Source organism: Ranitomeya variabilis, chromosome 2, assembly GCF_051348905.1.
Source record: "Ranitomeya variabilis isolate aRanVar5 chromosome 2, aRanVar5.hap1, whole genome shotgun sequence".
NCBI lineage: Eukaryota > Metazoa > Chordata > Amphibia > Anura > Dendrobatidae > Ranitomeya > Ranitomeya variabilis.
In genome coordinates, this window is record NC_135233.1 from 48,249,547 (window position 1) to 48,265,954 (window position 16,408).

Sequence of the window (16,408 nt, forward strand, 5' to 3'; positions counted from 1 at the left end):
CTTCGTCAGGGAAGATGTCACTTGGGCGTCCAAACAGCTTTAAATAGCAGGAGCCCAATAGCTCAGAAGAGACCGGTGTGTGGGCGTGGACACGCCGGAAGTGGGGGAAGCAGCCTGGCGCAGGACACTTAGTACAACATATCGTTCCTAGTAAGAACAGGAACGGCGCAGTGCGCATGCGCCGGAAACCGTGTCTAGAGGAATCCCTCATACCGCAACAGCGGCTGTGCCAGGTGAAGCGCACGGTGCGCACGCGCATAGGAGACAAGGAGAGAAGTTAAATATACAAAGCAGAGTGCTGGACTGTATAATATAACATAACCGCAAGGAGCAAATAAGAGGGTTCCCAAAGGACATGGAACATATGGAGAATGCCTCTATGCGGCGTTGTTACAAGTCAAATGTATAGGGGCACAGAAAGGCAAATAATAATATGCCACCATTTACACGCATATACCATACAGCATCCACCACATACCCCCGGGGGCACATATCCATACAACCTACCAACCTGACCACACATGCATTACAAAAAAGGCATTTTTGCACAAATTTTATCAAAGAGGATTTTATTATTATTATTATTATTATTATTATTGAAACTATTATAACTATGATTATAACTCTTTTAGTCTTATATATGATTAGTGTGCAAATTCGCCTAAATGATAAATAAGTAGCAGTGCCAAAGGACAGAGAGGGCAGCTGAGACCCGAAGGAGTAGCGGCAGGGTGATGAGAGGGGCAAAGAGGACTAGGTACAACAGACGAAGGTACAAAGTACACCCCATGAGCCAATCATAAATATGTCCCCAATGAGCCAGTGGACCATAGCAGCAAGATTACAAGCCCACCATATATTTGATAACAACAGGGCATAACCAAATATAATTCAGGGGAGCCCCCATCGGGCCTCCAACAAATTAGAGGTACCCATCCTTACAGGGCAAAGTATGGAAGACAGTAGTCCAATTAAAACGGGTTATCCATCCGGTCCAAAAGTATGTTACAGAGAGGGACGATCCGAGGGTCCAGATAAGGTTCTTCATATCCATGGGAATAATAAGGCGATTATCCCAGAAATCCAGTGAATAATAGTTCCTCATTAAGACCTGTAGGGGTAATGGAACCAAGATTAAAAATCCATTTTGCTTCCATACGTAGAAGCAGCTGCTTATATTCCCCTCCCCTATTGGACATTTGAACTCTATCTAGGCCTACAATCCTTGTTCCGGAGGTTCGACCACCATGCTGTGTAAGAAAATGAGAGGCCACCGGAGTAAGAACCCTGCCCTTGAGAACATCCGAGCGTGCAAGGTTGATAGTGGAAAAATGTTTTTGTATTCTTCGTCGCAGCTCCTGAGATGTCTGGCCAACGTAAACACGTTGGCACGGGCATATAAGGGCATATATTACACAGGCCGTTTTGCAGTTGATATAGGATCGTAGTTTGTGTTTACTGCCATCCCCCGGGTTCAAAAAGAAATCCCCAACTGGGGACATATATGGGCAGATACTACAATTCCCACAGGCAAAGGACCCACGATGTTCAATGCCCCGATGCAGTTTGACGGTCGGACGCCTGTAGTGGCTCCTAGTTAGAAGATCCCTAAAATTAGGGGCTCTTCTAGCTGTAAGCAATGGCCGATCCCCCACCACCAAGGAAGTACATAAATCGGTGGTAAGGATGCCCCAATGCCTACAGAGGATGTCTTTAATTTGTGACCAATTATTATTATAATTGGTGATAAGCCTTGCCTTAACATCCCGTACCTTATTGCGGGGAAGCAGAAGTGACTCCTGTGTATGTGTCCTAGCCCGTTGGAAGGCTGTACTGATACTTCTCCGTGGGTAATGTCTCTGTTTAAATCGGTCCGTCAACTTACGAGCCTCCCGATGGAAATCCTCGTCCGAGGTACAATTCCTTCTTATCCTAAGAAATTGTCCCATAGGAACCCCGTTTTTAGTATGTTGAGGGTGGAAGCTTCTATAGTCCAAAAGACTATTTGTTGCAGTCGGCTTGCGGTAGAGACTGGTGGATAGGGATCCATCCCCCACCACCAATTGAAGATCTAAAAAAATAGCTGTGGTGGAAGAAATAGGCACACCTCGCCCCCATGGCCACACCCGAGATCTGGGGGCGAGGTGTGCCCCGGCCGTTGCCAACCTCTTCTTGGGTTGGTGGGAGGCCACGATGGTCTACACCCGGGAGGAATTTAAGAGACATGTACGTCATTGGAGTCGTTACATCGACGACGTGTTTTTTGTCTGGACTGGGGGGAGCGAGGAGTGTCTCAACTTCATCGAGTCCTTGAATGTGAATCGCCATAATATACTGCTCACACATTCTATTTCTTCCACCACAGCTATTTTTTTAGATCTTCAAGTGGTGGTGGGGGATGGATCCCTATCCACCAGTCTCTACCGCAAGCCGACTGCAACAAATAGTCTTTTGGACTATAGAAGCTTCCACCCTCAACATACTAAAAACGGGGTTCCTATGGGACAATTTCTTAGGATAAGAAGGAATTGTACCTCGGACGAGGATTTCCATCGGGAGGCTCGTAAGTTGACGGACCGATTTAAACAGAGACATTACCCACGGAGAAGTATCAGTACAGCCTTCCAACGGGCTAGGACACATACACAGGAGTCACTTCTGCTTCCCCGCAATAAGGTACGGGATGTTAAGGCAAGGCTTATCACCAATTATAATAATAATTGGTCACAAATTAAGGACATCCTCTGTAGGCATTGGGGCATCCTTACCACCGATTTATGTACCGTATTTTTCGCTTTGTAAGACGCTCCGGATTATAAGACGCACCCCAAATTTTGAGGAGAAAAATAGGAAAAAACTTTTTTTAATAAATTGAGGGGGCTTCTTATAATCCATGCGTCTTATTGCTTACCAGGGGTTGTGGCTGCGGTGGATCAGGGTCCCAGGGTCGTTTCTGGAGGCAGGAGTGGAGCATTGCTGCAGGCTGGGATGATGGGGTCTGCAGGGGGGCTTCGGTGCTGCATGGGGGCTGCTGTGCTGCAGGCTGGGATGAGGGGTGCTGCAGGGGGCTCTGGTGCTGCAGGGGGCTCTGGTGCTGCAGGGGGCTCTGGTGCTGCAGGGGGCTCTGGTACTACAGGGGGCTGTGGTGCTGCAGGGCTGTCTCCAGTGCTGCAGGGCTGTCTCCAGGGCTGTCTCCGGTGCTGCGGGGGGCTCTGGCAACATTTTGTGAAAGACCAGAGCCCCCAGCAGTTCGTCCATGCGTTCCTGTATGACTGACTCCGGGAAAATGGCCGCCGGAATCTCGAGAGATGAGATCTCAGTGCTGAAATCTCATCTCCCGAGATTCCGGCGGCCATTTTCCAGGAGTTAGTCATACTAGAACGCATGGACGAACTGCCGGGGGGCTCTGGTCTTTCACAAAATGTCGCCAGAGCCCCCCGCAGCACCGGAGCCTCCAGCATCACCCGGGGCAGCAGCGGACAACCCCGGCAGTGGCGGCGGGTGACAGCGGCGGCGGGCGACAGCGGCGGCGGGCGGTAGCAGCGGCGGACACCCCCTCATCCCAGCCTGTAATGGTAAGCGGTATATCCGCTTTGTTAGACGCACCCACATTTCCCCCCCAAATTTGGGGGAAATAAAGTGCGTCTTACAAAGCGTAAAATACGGTACTTCCTTGGTGGTGGGGGATCGGCCATTGCTTACAGCTAGAAGAGCCCCTAATTTTAGGGATCTTCTAACTAGGAGCCACTACAGGCGTCCGACCGTCAAACTGCATCGGGGCATTGAACATCGTGGGTCCTTTGCCTGTGGGAATTGTAGTATCTGCCCATATATGTCCCCAGTTGGGGATTTCTTTTTGAACCCGGGGGATGGCAGTAAACACAAACTACGATCCTATATCAACTGCAAAACGGCCTGTGTAATATATGCCCTTATATGCCCGTGCCAACGTGTTTACGCTGGCCAGACATTTCAGGAGCTGCGACGAAGAATACAAAAACATTTTTCCATTATCAACCTTGCACGCTCAGATGTTCTCAAGGGCAGGGTTCTTACTCCAGTGGCCTCTCATTTTCTTACACAGCATGGTGGTCGAACCTCCGGAACAAGGATTGTAGGCCTAGATAGAGTTCAAATGTCCAATAGGGGAGGGGAATATAAGCAGCTGCTTCTACGTATGGAAGCAAAATGGATTTTTAATCTTGGTTCCATTACCCCTACAGGTCTTAATGAGGAACTATTATTCACTGGATTTCTGGGATAATCGCCTTATTATTCCCATGGATATGAAGAACCTTATCTGGACCCTCAGATCGTCCCTCTCTGTAACATACTTTTGGACCGGATGGATAACCCGTTTTAATTGGACTACTGTCTTCCATACTTTGCCCTGTAAGGATGGGTACCTCTAATTTGTTGGAGGCCCGATGGGGGCTCCCCTGAATTATATTTGGTTATGCCCTGTTGTTATCAAATATATGGTGGGCTTGTAATCTTGCTGCTATGGTCCACTGGCTCATTGGGGACATATTTATGATTGGCTCATGGGGTGTACTTTGTACCTTCGTCTGTTGTACCTAGTCCTCTTTGCCCCTCTCATCACCCTGCTGCTACTCCTTCGGGTCTCAGCTGCCCTCTCTGTCCTTTGGCACTGCTACTTATTTATCATTTAGGCGAATTTGCACACTAATCATATATAAGACTAAAAGAGTTATAATCATAGTTATAATAGTTTCAATAATAATAATAATAATAAAATCCTCTTTGATAAAATTTGTGCAAAAATGCCTTTTTTGTAATGCATGTGTGGTCAGGTTGGTAGGTTGTATGGATATGTGCCCCCGGGGGTATGTGGTGGATGCTGTATGGTATATGCGTGTAAATGGTGGCATATTATTATTTGCCTTTCTGTGCCCCTATACATTTGACTTGTAACAACGCCGCATAGAGGCATTCTCCATATGTTCCATGTCCTTTGGGAACCCTCTTATTTGCTCCTTGCGGTTATGTTATATTATACAGTCCAGCACTCTGCTTTGTATATTTAACTTCTCTCCTTGTCTCCTATGCGCGTGCGCACCGTGCGCTTCACCTGGCACAGCCGCTGTTGCGGTATGAGGGATTCCTCTAGACTAGACACGGTTTCCGGCGCATGCGCACTGCGCCGTTCCTGTTCTTACTAGGAACGATATGTTGTACTAAGTGTCCTGCGCCAGGCTGCTTCCCCCACTTCCGGCGTGTCCACGCCCACACACCGGTCTCTTCTGAGCCATTAGGCTCCTGCTATTTAAAGCTGTTTGGACGCCCAAGTGACATCTTCCCTGACGAAGCCTGCTTGTCAGGCGATACGCGTAGGCATCACCCTATATCAGGTTGTATTCTGATGGGGGGTCTCCTCCTTCTATATTTTTGGGATCTAGCTTCATACTTTTGCTCTATGGTTTATTATTAACTTTTTTCCTCTCCCCTCCCTTCCCTTTCCTGGCATGTTTCTTATATGATCCTTGGACAGCGGCATCATATACGCCCCTCATGGTCTGTGTGGTTATTAGTTGTATTACATGCTGCCTGATCTTGACATATTTCTATTTCTCCATGAGCCATTAGGTTGGGGGTTGGCGTTTTGTAGGGAGTTATATTGTATATTGCTATTGATCTCTATGGCCTGTATATGTTGGATGGTGTGATTTTTTTTAACTATGTTTTTATTGTCTATGATGTGTTGTAGTGTTCAATAAAATCAGCTTTGTAATTTTATTATCCTCTTTAGTATTATTGGTGTGCGAGTTTTGGCAGTAATACTTTTTCTTGGGTTCCAAAAGACAACGTGAGCTGATCGGAGGTATAAAGTTTACCTCTGGTCACTGGTGTCAGCAGATGGCACTACAGCTCCCATCAGCCGACGCCTGCTGCCGCTAATAACAGTGAGAGCAGGAGCGGCGGATGGGAGTATTCATCAGCCGCTCCGGCGCTGTAAATAATAAAAAAAAACGTGTGGGTTCCCCCGTATTTTTGAAAACCAGCCACATTTTTTCTTTATTAAAATAATTTTAAAAAACAGCGTGGGATCCCCCCACATTTTTGACAACCAGCCTTGCTAAAGCAGACAGCTGGGGGCTGGTATTCTCAGGCTGGTAAGGGGCCATGGATATTGGCCACCGCCAGCCTAAAAATATCAGCCCACAGTCACCCAGAAAAAAGCGCATCTATTAGATGCACCAATTCTGGCGCTTTGCCCGGCTCTTCCCATATGTTCTGTATCGGTGCAAGTGGGGTCCATATTTGTGGGGTTGATGTCACCTTTGTATTGTCAGGTGACATCAAGCCCACAGATTACTAATGGAGAGGCGTCTATAAGATGCCTATCCATTACTAATCTTATAGTTGTATGGTAAATAAAGACACAGCCAGAATAAAGTCTTTTATTTGAAATAAAAGCAAAACACAGCCCCCAACTGTGAGTTTTGCCTGGCTGGTTATCAAAAATACTGGCTAACCCATGTCATTTTTTTTAAATTATTTATTTACAGCAAAGGAGAAGGCTGACGAATACTCCCATCAGCCGTCGCCTGCTCTCGCTGTTATTAGCGGCAGCAAGTGTCAGCTGTAGTCCCATCAGTTGACACCAGTGACCGGAGGCTAACTGCATACCTCCGATCACAGCTGAACGCTCACGCTGTCTTTTGACAGTGTGGGAACCGCGGCTCTCTGACAGGCGGAGATGATTTCACCGCCGATCAGAAGCGGTGTTTGCCACACTGTTCATGTTCGCCCACCTCTAGCCGCGAGACATGCAGCCGTGGGGACTCTACTGTATTTTTCGAGCACGCTGAAGTCACTCGGTTAGCACCCAAGCATGATCAGATAACACCTTATCCAAGCACGTTCGATCATCATTAATGATTATTATTTTGAATGAATTTGGCTTTCCTATTGTAACAGTGGCAGATCTTGTAGTTGCTACATATGGGATCCTGAGAAAACGAGAATCTACTTTTCCTGTAATTTTGTATTTTATTTTGCCAGCGGAGCTGCAGTTCCTTCTCCCATCCATAACGAAGCTGTGTTAAGGAGCCGGCACAATCCTCTACTCACCATGGTGTCTATCGGTTCCAATATAATTGATGACTGTATTTAAGATATCCGTAAATGCCGCTCTGGTGACGAGACATGGATTTTCCCTAAAATACAAATAATTAAAAAATGTGTTAAAACCTAAAATCCCGACATTTGCAGCTAAAGAGCACATTTTTTGGAACAATGGCATGATCTAAATGTGAGGCTGAATTGGTCTTCCTTCCCCCCCATGGCCATGAGATAAATACATAAATATGCATTGATTGGCTCCCGGCTTTTAGTGACATAATGTATTATTCAATGTAATTCAATCTGGGCCCAGTGCATGTGATTCTGATCAGGACATAAGCTGCAGAACTAAACCAGCAACGGAAAATCACATTATTCTCGGAATGAGCAGGACGGCCATACATGACACACAACGGAGAACATCGGCTGTTTTATTTAAACAAATTTAACTGTGAAAGGGGTTCTCTGGGTCTTAAAGGGATTGTCCACAGGATAGGTGATAAATCTCAGATCGATGGGGGCAGTGCTGATCATCAGGACTGGCATCCATTAAATGAATAGTACGAGTTGCTGCTTCAGGCACCGCCGTGGAGCCTGCTTAAAGGGAATCTGTAAATTGGCTTTGTTATTTATTCTGGGAGCAGCACGATGTAGGTGAAGACAGTCTGATTCCGTCAATGTGCCACTTACTAGGCTGTGATTTGCTGTTTTGATAAAATCAGTTTTATCAGCAGGAGATTATCACTACAGGACTAGGTGTTTAGCGCCTCCTAGTCCAACCCTGCCCCCACCACTGATTGGCAGCTGCCGATTTACAGTGAAAACAGAGCAGCCAATCAGTATTGGGTTCAGAGCTCTGCTAGATCTGCAGCAGATAAAACAGATTCTATCACAACCTTTGCACTCAGTAAAATATGTGACACATCGCTGGAATCAGGGTCTCTGCCACTACATCATGCTGCTATCAGATTACATAATCTAACAGATTCCCTTTAAACATTGGAATCCGACAGAGAGGAGGAGTTTAATGCGGTTTCTCATAATCATAAACAGGTAACATTGTTAAAACAAGCAACTTTGCAATGTACCTTACATTAAAAATCTCCGTCCTCAAGAATAGAGAAATTTTTAATTCTGTTTTGTAGTACTTGAAGCCTAGGTTGCCGGCCACCTCTGCAGTCTATCTGAGGTGGCCCGTTTCCCTAGCAAGGAGCACAGCACTTACAAGCTCTTTGCTAATAAGAGTGTAAGCGCTGCTCTGTAGCTGGCCTAGTCACCCGATCAGGGAGCTTCATAGCCCCTACACTCCTCCAAAGCTGCTTCTACTTGCAGCCTAGGAGAGCATTCTGTTTGGACCAGCGGCTCTGCCACGAAGCTGGCCCGAAGAGTTATTCTTCACGAGCACAGTGTCCCCTGGCGAGAAGGAAGTCGGGATGAAGAGGAGCGGTGTGCTCCTGAAGAGGGACAATAAAAATAACTCTTTAAATGGATCGATGGTCGAGCGTGCTCCATCACTGCTTTCAACGGAGAGGCACAAAAACAAAAGATAATCGTCAGATTCAGGAGAACTCGGGCATTTATACCAGGACAAATAAAATTGTACTTGGAGGCTACTCGTGTGTGGTTGCAAAAGTTTTACGAATTTGGAGTTCTGGACTATAGAAATCATATCATAACTATGAGGCATTGTATTACCCCCAACCTCCACAGCTCTGTTCTATTCATTGTCTATGGGACTGTTGAAAACAGCGGAGTACAGTGGTGTGCGATCTCCCAACAGTTAATGAAATAAGTGGAGGTACACATGCTCGCAATCAATAAGTTATCCCCAAGTATAGAGGATAGCTTATATATTTGGTACAACCCCTTTAAATATGGCTAAACCGAAATAACCCTGATCGGATGGCTGAACTGTCACACAACCCACTGACCGCTCGGCCAACCCCAGCCTCCGATTGGACGTCTGAGCTGTCCATCATCACACTGACAGCTCAACAAGTCCTAGATTGAAAGGCTGAACTGGTGGAATTGTGACAAATGCCGACAGATATAAATCATAGAGATTATTTGAGGGCCTGGTATTTGCCCTAGTTTAGTCTGGTCTCCAGGTCACTGTCATTCCATAAGAGCTGAGCTGCAATACCGGATGCAGCCCATGTATAAGGTTGGCGCTGTTTAGGTGAAAAAATATATATTTGTTTCAAGACTGGCAGAATAAAATTTTGCAACTTGATAGTGGATGAAAAGTGAAGGATTTCTATTTCCAAATTATTTTTTGATGGCGTATTTACAATATTGTGAACAGTTGCTTACTGTGCCTCTGCCGTAATGAAAGGGAAGCATTGCTCTGGGTCCAGATGTACCGTACATAAGACATGTTTACATCCACGCTCCTGAATAAACAAGAATATGGAGGAGTCATTCTCTGTGCGCGGCTCCGTTCTCGGGGGACACTGCTGGAATATGTGACGCTGCGCCCCAGCACCCGCTCTTGTTTGCTATGTTTGTAGTCACAAGATGATGAAGAATCTGTAAATGGAATGTACAGAGGCAGATCTACCAAAATAATGCCCCACGGCAGCGTCTAAGATGATGTTCGCACTAGGTTTTTGCATTGCATTGAAAGTAACTTATTTTGTACAGGTCCTTCTCAAAAAATTAGCATATAGTGTTAAATTTCATTATTTACCATAATGTAATGATTACAATTAAACTTTCATATATTATAGATTCATTATCCACCAACTGAAATTTGTCAGGTCTTTTATTGTTTTAATACTGATGATTTTGGCCTACAACTCCTGAAAACCCAAAAAACCTGTCTCAATAAATTAGCATATCAAGAAAAGGTTCTCTAAACGACCTATTACCCTAATCTTCTGAATCAACTAATTAACTCTAAACACATGCAAAAGATACCTGAGGCTTTTAAAAACTCCCTGCCTGGTTCATTACTCAAAACCCCCATCATGGGTAAGACTAGCGACCTGACAGATGTCAAGAAGGCCATCATTGACACCCTCAAGCAAGAGGGTAAGACCCAGAAAGAAATTTCTCAACAAATAGGCTGTTCCCAGAGTGCTGTATCAAGGCACCTCAATGGTAAGTCTGTTGGAAGGAAACAATGTGGCAGAAAACGCTGTACAACGAGAAGAGGTGACCGGACCCTGAGGAAGATTGTGGAGAAGGACCGATTCCAGACCTTGGGGAACCTGAGGAAGCAGTGGACTGAGTCTGGTGTGGAAACATCCAGAGCCACCGTGCACAGGCATGTGCAGGAAATGGGCTACAGGTGCCGCATTCCCCAGGTAAAGCCACTTTTGAACCATAAACAGCGGCAGAAGCGCTACAGAGAAGCAGCACTGGACTGTTGCTAAGTGGTCCCAAGTACTTTTTTCTGATGAAAGCAAATTTTGCATGTCATTCGGAAATCAAGGTGCCAGAGTCTGGAGGAAGACTGGGGAGAAGGAAATGCCAAAATGCCTGAAGTCCAGTGTCAAGTACCCACAGTCAGTGATGGTGTGGGGTGCCATGTCAGCTGCTGGTGTTGGTCCACTGTGTTTCATCAAGGGCAGGGTCAATGCAGCTAGCTATCAGGAGATTTTGGAGCACTTCATGCTTCCATCGGCTGAAATGCTTTATGGAGATGAAGATTTCATTTTTCAGCACGACCTGGCACCTGCTCACAGTGCCAAAACCACTGGTAAATGGTTTACTGACCATGGTATTACTGTGCTCAATTGGCCTGCCAACTCTCCTGACCTGAACCCCATAGAGAATCTGTGGGATATTGTGAAGAGAAAGTTGAGAGACGCAAGACCCAACACTCTGGATGAGCTTAAGGCCGCTATTGAAGCATCCTGGGCCTCCATAACATCTCAGCAGTGTCACAGGCTGATTGCCTCCATGCCACGCCGCATTGAAGCAGTCATTTCTGCCAAAGGATTCCCGACCAAGTATTGAGTGCATAACTGAACATTATTATTTGATGGTTTTTTTGTTTGTTATTAAAAAACACTTTTATTTGATTGGACGGTTGAAATATGCTAATTTATTGAGACAGGTTTTTTGGGTTATCAGGAGTTGTAGGCCAAAATCATCAGTATTAAAACAATAAAAGACCTGACAAATTTCAGTTGGTGGATAATGAATCTATAATATATGAAAGTTTAATTGTAATCATTACATTATGGTAAATAATGAAATTTAACACTATATGCTAATTTTTTGAGAAGGACCTGTATATATATACAGTCGTGGGCGAAAGTGTTGGCACCTTTGAAATTTTTCCAGAAAATTATTGCAATTAACATGTTTTCTTATACACACGTTTATTTCCTTTGTGTGCATTGGAATTACACTAAAAACTGAGAAAAAAAAAAAGCAAATTGGACATAATTTCACACAAAACTCCCAAAATGGGCCGGACAAAATTGTTGGCACCCTCAACTTAATATTTGGTTGCACACCCTTTGGTATAACCATCAACAAGCTTCCTACACCTCTCAACTAGAAGTTTGGAGCACTCTTCTTTTGCAAACTGCTCCAAGGTCTCTCATATGTGAAGGCGCCGTCTCCTATCTCCTAACCGCAATTTTAACTTCTCTCCACTGGATCTACATCCGGATTCATTGCTGGCCACTTCTGAAATCTCCAGCTCTTTGTTGCTTCCATCACTTGTTACTTGCCACAGGTGAGTTTGAACGAGCATCACATACTTGAAATAGATTTGCTTACCTACATTTTTTTGGATGGGTGCCAACAATTTTGTCTGGCCCATTTTGTGTAAAATTATGCCCAATTTGCCTTCTTTCATTGTTTTTTGTGTTATTCCAATACACATAAAGGAAATAAACATGTGTATAACAAAACATGCGTAATTGCAATAATTTTCTGGGAGAAATACTTCAATTTCTGGGATAATTTCAAGGGTGACAACACTTTCGGCCAGAACTGTAAAAAAAAGGAAAGGATTTTTTTTTTTTTTTTTTTAAAGGGATCAGAGCAATTTAGAGTTGGAGCCACATGCAAGTCAGGCCGGAAGTGCACTGAAGGTGTGTCAATGCACTTGGAAGAGGATGCACAAGTGCACTGACACCCCAACGCACGTTCACTGGAAATAACTGTTGGCAGCACTGTACCTTTAGGAAATGTGAACATGGAATCTTTCTGCAGAGTTTTCGGTGTCAAAACTCCACTTTTTTAGGATTTGGAGCATTTTCGCTCAGTTTAAAATTCAAAATTCTGTTTTAAAAACTCCTCAAGAAAACTCTAGTGTGCACATATCCTTCGGCGATTCCCTGACTGAAGCATGCCAAAACATAGGAGCTTTTCAAGCGGAAATCGTTTCAGGATACGCTCCTTTTTGGGAGAGGTTTTTCAAGAAGTTTTTAATTCCCTGAAATAGTCTGAGAGAGTTTTTGAAACAGATTTTGATGTCTTCAAGTGTTTTTTTTTTTTTTTTTTGCAGCATTGTGACGCTGGCAAGTTTGGAGCAGATTCCATCAGGATCCGCGTCAAAGAAGTTCCATGCGTTGATTTACTTTTCCATCAAATGTTTTTTCATAACTGAATTGAAAAAAAAAAAAAAGCTCAGAAAACAGTGAAGAGGATTAACATCGAGATGATTAGGAGGAGTCTTTCAAGCGTTTTTTTTAATATAATTATTTTTGGGGGGATCGGATTTACCCAAAAAACTCCTACTGCACAAAGCCTCATCACACCCGGCACAGACAATGCGATGACATCACACCCGGCACAGACAATGCAATGACATCACACCCGGCACAGACAATGTGATGACATCACACCTGGCACGGACAATGTGATGACATCACACCTGGCACGGACAATGCGATGACATCACACCCGGCACAGACAATGTGATGACATCACACCCAGCACAGACAATGTGATGACATCACACCCAGCACAGACAATACGATGACATCACACCCGGCACAGACAATGTGATGACATCACACCCAGCACAGACAATGTGATGACATCACACCCGGCACAGACAATGTGATGACATCACACCCGGCACAGACAATACGATGACATCACACCCAGCACAGACAATACGATGACATCACACCCGGCACAGACAATACGATGACATCACACCCGGCACAGACAATACGATTACATCACACCCGGCACAGACAATGCTATGATATCACACCCGACAGACAATGCGATGACATCACACCCAGCACAGACAATGCGATGACATCACACCCGGCACAGACAATGCTATGACATCACACCCGGCACAGACAATGCAATGACATCACACCCGGCACAGACAATGCAATGACATCACACCCGGCACAGACAATGTGATGACATCACACCCAGCACAGACAATGTGATGACATCACACCCAGCACAGACAATGCGATGACATCACATCTGGCACAGACAATGCGATGACATCACACCCGGCACAGACAATGTGATGACATCACACCCGGCACAGACAATGCGATGACATCACACCCGGCACAGACAATGCTATGACATCACACCCGGCACAGACAATGCGATGACATCACACCCGGCACAGACAATGCGAGTTGTAGGAACCTGCACTTTATATTAGGAACCTGCACACAGAACAATTAAGTAATAAATGTAAATTATGAGAAATGCTCCATTTATAAGAAGGAGAAATCTGATAATAGAGCAGGGAAGCCATTGTCATCTTCATTGCCAGGAAGATAAAGACTTGTGAGAACATGAGGCCACCCCGGCCAAATCCAGGACCTTCCACCTGCCATAACTATGTCATTTCTTAGTGTGGTGTAATGGTCAATGTTCTCCTGAATCCTGCGTTGCTTTTCTTTTGTTCGTGCACCCCTCCATTCTTGGGATATGGCGCCCTTTTACTTCGGCATAAATCTATTTTTATCTTTTGTTAGTGAATTGGGTGTTAACCTTAAAAAGACACAGAGAAGAGTTGAAGGTAACACCCACTTGGATAAAAAGAATTTACATACAAGAAGTGTTTGTCTGACCACTGTATCCAGTCTATGGCCAGCCTGACCCTACTGCCCAGCAGAATGCAGGATTATACATAGTCTGGCTGAGCGGATATTACATTTTTGGGAGTTCTCCATCACGACGGAAGGGGAGGGTATATGAAATGGCAAAAGTAGTCTATAGGGCTACCATTAAGCCCCCATCTCCCTTTTTCCTGGAGCAGGGGTTGTCCACCTTTGGGGATTGTTTTTTCTTTGCTAAAAATCAGCTTCATAATTAAGTTTCATTAAGAACTTTGCACAATTTGCTCTCTATAACCTCTGTATTAGGCTATGTTCACACGATCCTTTTTTTGCTGCGGGTCCGCAGCCGTTTTCCATGCAGGGTACAGTACAATGTTACCCTATGGAAAACAAAAACCGCTGTGCCCACTATCCTTTTTTTCGCAGGCAAATCCGCGCGGATTTGCCTGCAGAAAAAAAGAAGTACCATGTCTATTCTTTCTGCGGATTCCACTCCTGTTTTCAACATGCACCAATAGGAAAGTGCTGTTGAAAACCCGCAGAGGAATCCGCAGAAGAATCCGCAGGAAAATCAGCACTGCAAAAGCACCGGGGTTTTGCACTGCGGATTTTCAAAAACAGGACCTGAAAAATCCGCAGCAAAAAAAGGATCATGTGAACATGGCCTTACACGGCCTATTGCTGGTTGTAGAATGGGTTAACTGAGAGTTCATCAGTGAGCTCATTCTAATGGTCCAATGGTTAAGTTTCTAACATCACTCTTTTTTTTAGCTTATCTCCATTGATTTATAATCACAGACCATGCCAAATTGCAAGAAAATACAGAGACCGTAAAAGCAAAACAAAGCAATAACTTTAATAAAACAAAAATGCAAAAGTGTTTTGTAGTAAAAAAAAAGAAACATGAAAAAAAGATTGTCCCTTTTAATTTAATAGGAATTGTGCAATTCCTCATTTCACCTCTGGTCGCGCTGCAGGGAAACGGAACACACTTTTTTGCTTGTTCTCCTAACTGATCGATCGATGGGGGTTCAAGGAAAAACTTGTCACCAGTTTAGGTTTTGCAAAAAAAAAAAGTATTGTCCACAGCCCCTCTAACCTTCGCTGTTTTTTGCTGAAATTTTTATGCATTTTTTTTTTATAACAGTATTTTTTTTTTACTATTTTGCATTTTTATGCATTAGATTTATAGGTTTTTTTTTTTACTACACCTCATTAGTAATTTTTCGATCCGACGTACCTTTTGGCGAGCCATAGCCTGGCTTTCAAGCTGAGGGTGATGTCACGTATCTCCAGCTGAAGTTGCTGAGAATTAGTTGTGTGTTTCGCCTCAAAGAAGGACTGCAGCATGTATAAAACCTAAAAGAAGAAGAAAAAAAAAAAAAAGGAGATGCCAACGCTGTGAAAACATGCTCTAATCCCAGCTCCTGTGAACCTCGCGCTGGTCAGAATCCACCCTTTGATGAGTGAATGGGCACCTGTAAGTGAGGGGCGGAAGCCGGGCTTTCGGCTGGAAACACTGCTCCCATTGGAGCGGGCTTCGAATGTACGAGGCCCAAATCCTTTCCCTGTGTAGAGATTACGGCCTGTGAGCTTCTTTCATGGAGAATGAAAAAAAAGCTAAAATGACCTCACCGTACCATCATGGTTTCCAAATGAAATCACATCCTTCTAATTAAAAACAACCGATGAGGCGCGAGAACGCCGAAATCCAACTACAGCAACTGCCCAAACCCTCGGGCCAATAGCCGCAATGTGACCGACGCTTTCTAGCTTTACACGGGAGAGAAAAGCTGGACGGAGCTGCAAAACGACCATCCTCCATGTAAGAAAATAGGAGTAACTGACATCCAGCATGGCCGCCCCTCATCCAAAAGTGACCATCACACGGTTTTATTAGACGAATAATGCGGCCATATGGGAGTAAGGAAAGTATGACTGTCCAAATACCATGTTGGTTACTACACAACTTCCCCCCCCAAAGGGCGGAAAATCCAGAGAGATATCTACTATTATGTGTGCTTCCTAACCTCAGCCTTAGGATTGATGACTTTAGCAATATTAAAGGGTTATTCCAACTCCAGAGAGGGATATTGCTTGCAAAAACAAGCACTTCTGCAATTTACCGCTTGCTAAAATTTGCAGCCGTTCTTGAGATATGTATATTTTTCTTTTGTTTGAAACTTGTTGCCTAGGAGACCGACCACCTCTGCAGTCTAGCTTTTATGTACTGCGCTGAAGCTGGCAGTGATTAAAAGGTAATGGCGTGTTCTAGCGATCCCGACCAGCTTCAAAATAGCGCTTACAAACTC

The 16,408-nt window shown here is 44.6% G+C and overlaps 1 protein-coding gene across 4 annotated transcripts in view; it reads right to left on the reverse strand.

Annotated features, from left to right (window-relative positions):
* THADA (THADA armadillo repeat containing) overlaps positions 1-16,408 on the reverse strand; it is a 629,866-nt gene that overhangs the window by 152,141 nt on the left and 461,317 nt on the right. For all 4 annotated transcript variants that reach the window (XM_077282381.1, XM_077282382.1, XM_077282380.1 and 1 more), the window contains exons 30-31: positions 15,337-15,455; positions 7,096-7,181 (exon numbers count right to left, since the gene is read on the reverse strand). In XM_077282381.1, coding sequence (XP_077138496.1) covers positions 7,096-7,181; positions 15,337-15,455 — 205 coding nt within the window. The remainder of the gene's footprint in view (positions 1-7,095; positions 7,182-15,336; positions 15,456-16,408) is intronic.